This window comes from Echiichthys vipera, assembly GCF_963691815.1.
Source record: "Echiichthys vipera genome assembly, chromosome: 9".
NCBI lineage: Eukaryota > Metazoa > Chordata > Actinopteri > Perciformes > Trachinidae > Echiichthys > Echiichthys vipera.
The window spans coordinates 23342020-23354467 of NC_139834.1; the positions used below are offsets into that span (position 1 = coordinate 23342020).

Consider the following 12448-nt stretch of genomic DNA (forward strand, 5'->3'; position numbering starts at 1 on the left):
CATCTAGTGCCTCAAGATTGTAGTCGCAACAACAGATAATAATTCCACCACTCAGGTTGCCAGGTTGGTCAGACCCGGCCCAGTAGCCTATAGGAGACCGGAGTGTTTGAACCCATCTCCTTTGGCAAATAACACCATAAAAACAAATATTATATAACATATATATATTATTATTATAACAGTTAGCGTTAGCCGTTACAGCTAAGTAAACGTGTAAGTTAGCTTAGCAATCAAGGAGAAACGTAGCCATTTATGCGTGCGTTTTAATGCCGTTAAACTTCTTTATCTCAGTCCATCGAGTCAATGCTTGGCCTATACTGACTCTAGTTTTTGCCCGTCTCCGGTCACTCAGCTGCTGGGACACATAACGCAGCTGCAGGATTGGCAAACTCCATTTCACCCAGTGCCAGCCTACAGTAGCTGCACCGAACAACAGACAACCCTGGCAACCCCCAATGCCAGCCGCTATTGGCTGGTACAATGGAAACAGAACGTGACAGAAATAAATATTAATTTAGACTAAATGTATTTTTTATGGAAAAGCAATGCTTTCATTCTGTACCCCTCAAAACGCCCCATGGGTGTATTTTTTTTTAAAATATAGCTTTTAATGAATAGTCTACATATTCAACCTTTAATTGATCATTCATTTTGTTATTTGAGTTACATGTATGTTATGAAATGTGCTATAAAAATAGAGTTTATTATCAGTATTATTATTAAATCATCTTTTTTAGCTACTGAGTGAGTGATCCTCAATAGACTATCTGGCACTTCTTCTTCCGACGCACAAATGTGACGTAAGGACGCAAGGCGTAACCGTAAATATACAATAAGGGAGTTGTTTGTAATAAGTTGAGAGACGTGAGAGCAAAAGAGAAGATGCACAACTGGCAGGAGAACGAAATCAAAGAACTTTTGACCATCCGGGGGCTGGAGGCGATCCGTAACCAGATGACGGGCACGGTGAAGGACTCTGTAGTTTATAACAGGATGACCAAACTGCTGGCGGAGAGGGGGGTGTACAGGTCACACATGCAGGTGATCAGCAAACTGAAGGCGCTGAGGAAGCAGTACATAAAGTACCACCAGCAGATGATCCGCTACGGGATAGATCGTGTCGACTGGCCGTTTTATGAGCAGTGCCACCGGGTTTTCGGGACGACCCCCGCGGGGAGCCCGATGAAACGGCAGAGGAGTCCCACACCACCTCCTCTATCACCGCCGGCTGTCGTCAGCGAGGAGCATCATGAGGTGGTAGTCGGGCTGTGGGATGAAGTTGATGACAGGGAACTTAAGCATCTGGGTCCAGTGGAGGCAGGGGACGACGACGACCCATACAGCCCATCAGAACAGTTACAGTCCATTAACACCAGTAAGCATTTGTGTTTCTATAATTGCTGTGTTAATAAGATATCTGGGTTGTCTGCAGGGTCATGTGGACCGACGTCCAATACAACACACTGCGGTCAAGTGAATAGGCGTTACTTTGCAAAAACCTGGTCCACACAGCCGCCCCTCGGATTTTGGTGCGCGTTTATTCTAGTTGTTACGGTACGGGTGCGAAGAGCGGCCAAAAAGGACTAAGAAAGACTCGTTTTCAGCAATAATTAATCACTTTTTATATTCCAAGTAAAAACGATATAATATGATCACCAATTTAAATATCAAATATTCATATATATTATTGACCTGTCATAGCAAACCTTTCCTTTAGGTTAGCTGACATTTCCAATGGCTTCCTGTTTAGGATGGCCCTGTCTATGGCTATACAAAAATGCTCATTTGGTTTTACTGTACATTTTTGGGGAAATTTAAAGAGAGCCAGCTCAAATTACATCATAACACAATCATACTTTTTTCATATTTTAACTGTAACCTTTTTTTAAAAACTTAATAGGTGAAATGACATAGTGTCTGAGCAATGTTTTCCTCAACAGCTTTATTTAAAAGGGGTTGACATAGATACAAATAGTATACAGGGAACAGTATACAGGGAAAATACAGAGAACATGTGTTAGGTGTGATGTTCATTATATAGCAAGGTTGTACATATTACATAAGTTTATGGTTTTAATAGCCTTTTCATTTGCTGATTTGGTGATTAGCTTTGAGTAAAGTTCTATTTCTTTTTGAAAAACATAAAAACAAGGGGTTTTCTTAGAAAATTCATTTCTATGAACATGACATTTTGCAATGAATAAAAACAGATTCATTAAGAAGTGACACGACACTTAAGTAAAGATATTTAAGGCTTTCTTTTTTCCTAAACAAGGGGGGGGGGCAGTCTAGTTAGTCAGCAGACACAGTGGGGAAGTGTTTAAAAATGTTATATATTTTTTGTGCTTTAGTTCCATCCATCAATTGAACATATAACATATATTTAACATATTTTAAATTCATTCAGGAAAAGAATTTAATAGGGGGATGATTTCAGAATTCTATTTCTGTGAATGGAACATTTTACCAAACATAAAATGACATTACAACAGAGTTCGTCGTTTTTTATTTTTTTACAGTATCAAACCAAATGTGATATTGTCTCTGGAGATAGAAGCTGGAAATAAAGAGATATTTAGTTGTATGTGCTGTATATCAGGATGTAAATAGAGAGAGCGCTCTTCTTCCGGCGCACAAATGTGACGCAAAGGGCGCATGGCGCAAATATACAACAAGGGAGGTGTTTGTTGTAAGTTGAGACGCTTCGGCAAAGGAGAAGATGCACAACTGGCAGGAGAACGAAATCACCGAGCTGTTGACCATCCGGGGGTCGGAGGCGATCCGTAACCAGATGACGGGCACGGTGAAGGACTCCGCCGTCTACGACAGGATGACCAAACTGCTGGCGGAGAGGGGGGTGTACAGGTCACACATGCAGGTGGTCAGCAAACTGAAGGCGCTGAGGAAGCAGTACAACATGTACCACCAGCAGAAGACCCGCTACGGGAACGATCGCGTCGACTGGCCTTTTTATGAGCAGTGCCACCGGGTTTTCGGGTCGACCCCCGCGGGGAGCCCGATGAAACGGCAGAGGAGTCCCACACCACCGTCGCCAACGCCTCCTCCACCCCCGCCGCCTGTCGACAGCGAGGAGCATCAGGAGGTGGTCGTCGGGCTTTGGGACGATGTCGACGACAGTGAACTCAACAAGCATCTGGGTCTAATGGAGGCGGAGGACGAGGGGGGGCAGTGCAGCCCATCAGAACAGTTACAGTCCTTTAACACCAGTAAGCACATATGTTTCTATTATTGCTGTGTTCAGAGGCGATTCTAGAGTCTGTTGAGGCTCTAGGCAGAAATCCACACGGGGCCCCCTCAAACCAGCGTTCACAACCATTATGTTGTAAATAATCACAAAAAAATGTGAAATGTTACTTTCAAAATTAGTTATATTGAAAATATGAACATAAACATTAATTCAAAACTTGTGATTCAAACATATTAATATGAAGAACAATAAAAACTTGGGTGGAGTCCCCTTAGTCTCCTACTGTCATTGCAAACGTTGCATATTTTCACTGCTGTAGTTAAATGTTTGTTTTATGTCGCGGGCCCCCTATCCGGCTGTTAAGTCTGATGTAACACCCTTTCAAAATACGATCTCCGGGTCCAAACGGTCCGTTCAAACAAAGCAGACACAACGGCCGAACATGTGAACAATTACGATCACCTCTTTCGTCAGTTAGACATCTTTTTCATCTATTACGTCGTTTGTTTGTTTTTAAAACTCTGATCTGTTCAGACAACGGGGAACATGGCACACAGCGTTGTAGAAATACAACCACAGCGGATATTCGATCAAATTTTGAACAAAAAAAAAAAAGAACAGGATTTCAGAATAAATCAAGTATTCATACTTGGTTCTCTAATTTTGAACTCCAGTATATACTGTCCATGTTCTGTCCTCATGAGGGCGAACGCTGTGCTTTTGCTGCTGTTTGTCTTCACTCCAGTGCATTGGAATTGAAATGAAGCCATGACGATAATTTGTAATGGCTATAAACACCCTTACCGCTGAAAGTCAGCCCTTTTTACGCACAGAGAGCGAACATTAAAAATCTGTAATAAAACTCTCGTTGTTTTTCTAGCGTACAAAATTCCATCGAAGAAAAGGAAAACGACGGTGATGGAGCAAGTTTCTACGCTGGTGTCGGCAACAGTCAACCAGCTCCGGGAGATGGACGCTTCCATGCAGGCACAGGAGGACGCCCGTCTACAGAGGCTGATGGACCATGAGAAGGAAATGCAGAACAATGTCATGAGCCAGCTGGTAGCCATGCATGAAAGGATCAGCCGTGAAAACCACGAGAGAAACATTGAACTGGTGGACAGGATACTGTCTAGGTTCCCTTCACCTTCACCACCTTCGGGTCACTGACTTTACACTTCCCGTGCGAGTGACGGCGGCGTACGACAGGGTTATTCAGGTGTAGGGAACACCTTCGTTCTCTCCTCCACCAGCTGAGTTGTGCATAATCAACATTCCTTTATTTTCACTGTAAAATAACTATAACTCTCTGTGTTTATCTTATTAGTTAACGGAACAATACCACGGTACACTGACAGTGGCACAGAGGAACAAAATATTAGTTTGAAAGGAATAATGAAGCTGCATCATAATAGTTGACTGGAGCAGCGTCATTTCACTTCTAAAAATAATTTATTAAAGGCATGATTTTGCCATGCAATATACAGCAATTACACATTTAAAGGTTTTAGTCTCTATTGTCCATTTAAATTGGCTGGCTGAATGATAAATTGGTGGATTTATACAACGAATATATGTGTAATCGCATAGAGAATCGAAACATACTGTATTCCAGATATTATTGTTATAACATGTACATTTTTTTCTTTCTACTGACTCAAAAGGTGCTTAAATATATAATGATTCGAGGAATTAACACCTGCAGTGCAAACTTAGCCTTCAGTTTACACGAAAGACAAGTAAGTCCCACAAAGTGAAATGCTGTTCCTCCTCTGCCACCTCACCTGGGCGTTTCGGTGTGAACTGTGAACCAAAACTCCTCAGCCAAAGCAGAACAAACCACACCGGCAGCTGGGAGCCTTTCGTCATAGGAAACTCTTTAATAAGCACTCGCTTTAATACAGGATTATTCTGCTGTTAGAGCTATTTCTAAAGTGTGGCTTCAGTAAATAATTTACTGTTAAATTGTTGAAATTTGGCGTGGAAACGAGAAGCTGATCGTGAATGGTGGTCTACAGCCTCTTCAGGCACCTCTAGTGATTTTCACTATTCACACATGCAGCCACATTCAGGAACTTTTCCTCCTCACGCCTTTCCACTATCGCCATGGCAACGGTAGAATAAATTGGATGCGACAGCCCACATCCGTGCTTGCATTCACAACACAGCCATACCAGCGTTTTCCCTGGAATCTTACTAAGTCTCGCTGTACAGATTTCCCCGCATATCGATGTTTGCTTCCATGCAGGAAGGGTCCCTGCACATTTCAGGGAAAAGACTGCGCGTGTGTGAAAGGTGCTGTAGCACAGATGATAATGTATGATGATGTATATCGTAAGAAAAAAATATATACACTGTAACTGAACGTTTAATATTCTGAGATTTATGAAAAATATCCATTTAGACATATTATACAGAAAACACCAAACGAATGTGCATTTTACAAGCTGAGAGTCTGAAACTATTTGCCGTAAGAGCTGCCGTAGGTGTCATTCTTGGCTGACACGGAATTCCCGGTTGCGCTTACTGTTGTCAGCAATCCGGGAGAAAACGTGTCATTGAGGAAAAACACCCTCTGTGTCTGACAAACTAAAATAAATTAGTCATTACACTCCAATTTATCCTGTTCAAAGTGATAACACAACGTTAAACATTATCCTTACTTGTTTTAGTTTCGCTTTCCTTTTTTATCCGAGAGAAACTAAAGTGATTCCACCTTGAATGCAGCATCTGGATCCAAACGGGTTGAGTATCAGCCAAACACGCTCTGGTTCTATACTCGTGGCTCAGTCAGCTGGGATGTGTATTCTCACTGTAAATACTTTTATACTGTTCTATATTGTTAAGTGTTTTACATTTGCTGTTTGTTTTTCCTTTTAAGGAACAATAAAGTTTCCAACTGAAATGATATCAATTAATTTCTAACAGGCTGACTTATGCACAGTAATGCGATCATAAAGTGTAGGAAAAAAACTACATTAATGTATATTATTTACAGTCTACGGATATGATAAATGATTTGTCATGCTCAAGTATCTTCTTGTCGACGGAGAACTGTTGACAACTGCCCGTCTGCTCATGATGTCCTGTGCGTTGTGGGATGCAAACGGACCCCATAACCAGCTGGAGCGCAGAATCACAGCTGCATTATGGGTTCCGTTACAATCCCACCCACCAAAACAAGCTTTAGATTCGGCTCCGGTCGGGCCAGGTTAACACGGCTAAAAAGGAAAAAGAAAAGGTTATTAACAGAGGGGTGACTTTACATCTCATGGGTCGGAATACTAAATAAGATGAGCAGCATTTGAACAGAATAAAAACAAAACACAAAAACTGTTTTCTGTAAATCACATTAAGTTTGGTTTACAGGTAGTATATGTAGTGTACTTTGCATACTGTAGAAGACAAAAGACTTTTATTTTGAAAACACAACCTCAATGTTGTTGCTCACAAGTGTTTACAAAATAAAAGTTGTAGGTACATAAAAAAACATCTCATCTTCAACCGCTTATCCGGGGTCGGGTCGCGGGGGCAGCAGCTTTAGCAGGGGACCCCAAACTTCCCTTTCCCGGGCCACATTAACCAGCTCTAACTGGGGGATCCCGAGGCGTTCCCAGGCCAGTGTGGAGATATAATCTCTGCACCTGGTCCTGGGTCTTCCCCGAGGCCTCCTCCCAGCTGGACGTTTATTATTTTATAATCCTTCAGGTAGACTGAACCTTTTAAAAAAGTAAAAAGGCCTTAAACATCTTACAGCTGTTTTTGATAACTCACCATTTCCAGTGTGAGCAGCAGAAAGTTGAGATACATTAATGCACGCATACACATAATGCTCAACTAATAAACTAATGTTTCATAAGTTTGTTCTTGAAGTTTAGCCTTTAAATTATTTACGTCTCACTTCAGCTGATTTATCGAACTCTAACCTTCCTTTTTAGTCAACTTTACAACAGCTGTACAACAGAACTGCAGTGTTCTCCTTGTTCACTGGATTGTGGTGTAACATAAAACAAGGTGACCATTAAATTCAGCCATCCACTCAGCGGAAACTTAGTTGTTGCTTAAAAAAATCATTTAAAAAAAACAACAAGCCGCATGTGAACGTCCGACAGCTATCTGATTATGATAGCTTAAATAAAAAAAAGATGCTTATGATCAAACTTGAATCAAACAGTAAAGCCCCTGTATTAACAAAACCTTGAATTTATGAAATAAAAATATTAAATGCATTCAATTTTTTTAGTTTGGTGTAAAAAATATAAGCAAATTAGTCACTTAAACTAAACACAGCCACTGTAAATGTGTGTGTGTGTGTGTGTGTGTGTGTGTGTGTGTGTGTGTGTGTGTGTGTGTGTGTGTGTGTGTGTGTGTGTGTGTGTGTGTGTGTGTGTGTGTGTGTGTGTGTGTGTGTGTGTGTGTGTGTGTGTGTGTGTGTGTGTGTGTGTGTGTGTAAGCAACTAATAAAAGTTTAGTATAGAGATCAGATTAATCTTCAAGGAAGTACAGGAACATTTTTAGCACCGATCTGCCTTAAAAGTCACACAGTCCAAACATCAGAGTGGCATAAAAATGACATCATCTGTCACAAACACACATCTCTAATTAAGATGCAGGAATCACATCAAACTGAATAAATGAAAAACAAATGAGACACTCTGAAACATGAGAAAAAGAATAAACTGTTAACAAACCAAGAAGTTTTTCAAATATTTGTCAGCCTTTGAAATGCAGACACTAAAGCTTTATCAATTTCACCTCATCACTTTCAGTATCACACTGACTGATAGCTCTTTGTATCTTTGTCGTTGTGTACCATCTCGAAAAACCTGTTGTGTATCGCCTGCCGAGCGCCAGAAAGGAAACGCAAAGAAAGGCACAGAAGAGGTCAGCCTCACAAGGAAGAGCTGATAGAAGATAAAAAGGAAAGAGAGCTGAAAAAAAAGACATTTACAACGCAGGGCTCTTCCTGTGGAGCTAAAAATAACTCATTCAGACCCTCATTTAAAGCTACAGTCATTTCTCACGTCCTCAAAAACCCTGAAAAAGAGAACTAAAGCCTGAGAAAGAAAAGAGGCAGTCGGCGAAACGAAAACAAAAGATCATACTTCAGCGCCTGAAGGCTCTTTGCAACAATGAAAGGACTAATGGGACAACCCCACGCAGTTTTACAGCCATGAAACAAGATTGTATGAAGGGGGGAATGTGGGGACAAAGGTTAAGAAATCAAAGCAGGACAGAGAGAGAGAGAGAGAGAGAGAGAGGGGTGGAATGAGGACTTGCCACTTGAAGCCAATAGAGTGAAAGCAAAGTGAAAGTGCAAAAAGACACCAGTTTAAATCATTCACATGATTATAAAGTTTGAAGAACGCTTTCTCAAGAGTTCTCCAGCTCACCGACATCTCCGGACGTCGTCGTCCTCCTGTTGTCCCGTGCGCCAACAGCTCCGAGAGTCCAAACTTCCTCTTTAAATACTCAAGATTCATTTCACTTTCACTTCTCCTGAGCAGTCAGAACTCCTCCTTTCCTTCCTTCATCCACTCCCTCTCCATCCACTCTCCCTGCTGGAGAGGCACAACAACTACTGTCTTCTTTTTCTTTATTTCCAACACACTCTAGGTCATCTTAGTTACTCTCAATTGTATTCGCACAAGAAATAAAACTATGAACACTTCTGAAAACTCAAAGCTCGTGTATCAACACAAGCTTAACTCTCAGCACAAGTCTCTGATTTCTTCTCTAAAGCATGTTTTTGAAAATCTCCTAAAAGCACACACATCATTTAGCACACTTCGTTCCCCTAGAAAACACCAGCCTATAACATTCTAGTTGGTTTCTCACGTCTCAAATGGAGAAACTATGAAAACCACATTTATTCAATGAGGCTAGTTCAGTCGGATGAATATTTTACTGTATCACGGTAACAAATACATATTTTCTTTGTATTTGTGCACTGATGTCATCACCATATCACCAGAAAGACAGTCTAAACATTTTGTCGTAGTATTTCTCGTTGCATTTATCCAAAACTTTGGAAAAACGTTTCCAAAAGAGGTAACATTTGTGTGTATTCTCAGAACTCTAACACTGTTGCAGTATCTAAATAAGTCTGACTCTGGGAACCTGGCTGTGTGTTCAGCCCAACTGGAGCTCATTGGATAGACAAATGTCTATTTCTGTTCTGATATTCTGACATTCTGTGCTGATATACAACAATTGTGTCAACATAATACTGACAGTATATGATATATCCACACTAAAGTGTTATAAAGTGGCATCAGTCTGTAAACTGTATCATTCATTAATTCATTCATCTTCAACCGCTTGTCCCTGTCGGGGTCACGGGGGGGCTGGAGCCGATCCCAGCTGACATCGGGCCTGAGGCGGGGTCCACCCTGGACAGGACGCCAGTCTATCACAGGGCACATAGAGACGAACAGAGACAGACAACCATTCACACCTACGGGCAATTTAGAGACATCAATTAACCTAACAGGTGCATGTCTTTGGACTGTGGGAGGAAACCGGAGAACCCGGAGAAAACCCATGCAGACACGGGGAGAACATGCAAACTCCACACAGAAAGGCCCCAGCGCGTCCCATAAAATTGTAACCTATTTTAGGACCAAAACCCCACTAAACCTTAAAGAAGGAGAAAAAGGAGACAGTTTCTACACATTTTTATACACTTGAATGTGTAACATGGCCCCACGAAGCCATATCCTAGACCTATAAACAGTATTCTGATCGTATCTCTGTTTGAGATATAAGAGAGCAGATGGTTTTGAGTTCAGTGTTTCAGTCTGAAAGAGATTTGACAGAATGATTTACTCTTCAGTTTTGTGTTCAACATGTTTCGACAGTTTGGGGAAAACTGTAATGTGCTCTCTCCTTTTCTTCCTCCCCAACCGGTGCAGACAGATGTCCGTCCTCCACAGAGCTGGGTCTTTCAGATGTTCCTGTCTGTTATAGTGAAGGTTTTCGTTGCCACCGTACTCTACAGGGGAATTGTTGGGTCTATGTAAATCATAAATAAGTCATAGAGTGTGGTCTTTACCTGCTCTGTAAAGTGTCCTGAGATAACTTTTGTTATGATTTGGCACTATAAATAAAACTGAATTGAATTGAATTAATGTTTGAAAGGTGATTTACATCTTTTAAGCGGTCAGTTGTTGTGAAGTTCTTTTGATTAAAGTTGTGTCAGGTTAGTTTTTTTGCCTGTAGTGATTAGATATCATTTGATTTAAAAGTTTCTTATATTTTGAGGTATTTAGGCATTTATTTGTTATTGTTTTATAATAATTGTAAACTGATCTGTTTTGTGTTATTACTGAATATTTATTTTGTGTACAGTATGTGCACTTTGACTGATTTACTGTTTTATTCAGGTATTTTCTCAGTGTAACCAGTTGTTGAATGTCGACCCAAAGTTAACTTAAAAATTTGACATTTGATAAAAGGTCAGTTCACCCAAATTGCAAAAACAGAGCCATACAGATTGGTTGACAAAACAATCCATATACGTATAATAGTTATTTTAACTCCATGAAGCACAACTTTTGTTCAGCCCAGACGTTCAAAATAACGTGCAGTCGCAGTAATAATATTCTGTGACACGTAGTTTTATTTCTCGTGTAAAACCCTGATGTTTCCGTTGTGCTAATGGAGGCCTGTAAACTGAGCCTTTCCTTGTGTGTTAATTAGCATGTGACATGATGGATGATGGGAGACAGGTGTGAGCAGCAGACTGTGACAGGAGGAGGCCCATCAGTCCTCTGGGTTTCAGCCTGGAAAGTCCGGTGGATTTGAAGAAGTACCCGATCCTCCCTGGAGACCTCCTGCGAGCAGAAGGAAGGTGAGGCGGGTGGAGAGAAGGTGGCTGCTTGTTCTCTGACGGAGGGTTTCAATCCCACGCTTCGACCTTGAATGTCCTTCAGCGGGATAATTCACAGTTAAACAGTGATACAGTTATCTGATTTGATGGACCATCGCAAACTGGGCTTCCATTTCTCCGAGGATTGAATTAAATGCCACGTTGTAGAGTTTTAATTATGATAAGACTGAGAATTTAGTTTTTTGTGTTCATCTCAGAAACTTCTTTTTAAAAACTCACCTTACAGTTTTGTAGTACCTGACACACCCTGTTGCTTTCATATACGCTAATGGATATATTGACTATTTTTACCCAATCTGGTAACAATTTATTTTACAGAAAATAAAATGATATGCAGTTAGTAATTGCTGGGGGAACCTACAGAATCAGTGTGCAGCAGGTCAGCAGAACATGTAAAAGTATACTGACAGCAACAACAGTCAATAAATAACTGCAATTTGTTACCATTACATTAATTCAGCTGACGCTTTTATCCAAAGCGGCTTGAAATAAGTGCTAATTTAACGATACCACCCAAGAATTGCTATAATACTTTTCAGTGGAATTCCATTGCTAGGCAACAGCCTTGTTAACGTCCTGTCAGTTAATGTCATTCACATGAACTGCAACAGGATATGAACTAGGACACATTTAAAATGTTTATGTTTATAACTTTGAAAACGTCTTTATATTGTACTTTTTACTCCAGTTGCATGGGTACACTGCTAATTTCAGAAGAAGAAGAAGAAGAAGAAGAATGACTTTTAATTATCCCGCAAGGGAAATTCGATTTTCTCACTCTGTTATTATTCATGTTACAAACACACAGGCCCGAAATACACACACATGCACAAACAGGACCTATATACATGCAATTAATGGAGAGATGTCAGAGTGAGGGGGCAGCCAATGGATCAGCGCCCCGAGCAGTTGGGGGTTCGGTGCCTTGCTTAACGGCAACTCTGCAATGCCCAGGAGATGAACTGGCACCTCTCCAGCCACCAGTCCACACTCCATAATAATTTACCAGTTGTATGGAAACATTCTACAGTTGGATACACATCGACAAACTCCATTAAAAGGTTCTTACGTGAACCCATTAGGAATTAAGAAAAAGTATTTTATTGGTCCCACAGTTGGGAAATTTACAAGATATAACACTTTGAAATAAGCTTTCTAAACAATACATACAGTACTTTTACTTTTTTTCCTTTTGATACTTTAAAGTAAATTTTGCTTCTCTAATTAACATTTTGAATTGACGACTTTTACCTGTACTAGAGTATGTTTAGACTGAAATTATGGGGCCTAAAAAGTAAAAGAATTACCTACAAATGAACAAGATAGCAGTGTTTGTAGGTTTGAGTTGT

General features: G+C 40.6%; 1 protein-coding gene across 1 annotated transcript; it reads left to right on the forward strand.

Moving 5' to 3' along the window:
* Nucleotides 1-2562: 2562 nt before the first annotated feature.
* Nucleotides 2563-5973, forward strand: LOC310952292 (uncharacterized protein). The gene is made up of 2 exons (XM_083920865.1): nucleotides 2563-3227; nucleotides 4089-5973. Exons 1-2 carry the CDS (start codon nucleotides 2720-2722, stop codon nucleotides 4376-4378), a joined length of 798 nt encoding a protein of 265 aa, XP_083776991.1. The 5' UTR covers nucleotides 2563-2719; the 3' UTR covers nucleotides 4379-5973.
* Nucleotides 5974-12448: the final 6475 nt, after the last annotated feature.

Excerpts from the sequence above, each read along its gene's own strand:
- LOC310952292 (XM_083920865.1), top strand. The coding sequence starts at position 2,720 with ATGCACAACTGGCAGGAGAACGAAATCACCGAGCTGTTGACCATCCGG. Across the intron at positions 3,228-4,088 it reads GTTACAGTCCTTTAACACCA|CGTACAAAATTCCATCGAAG; the intron begins GTAAGCACATAT and ends TTGTTTTTCTAG.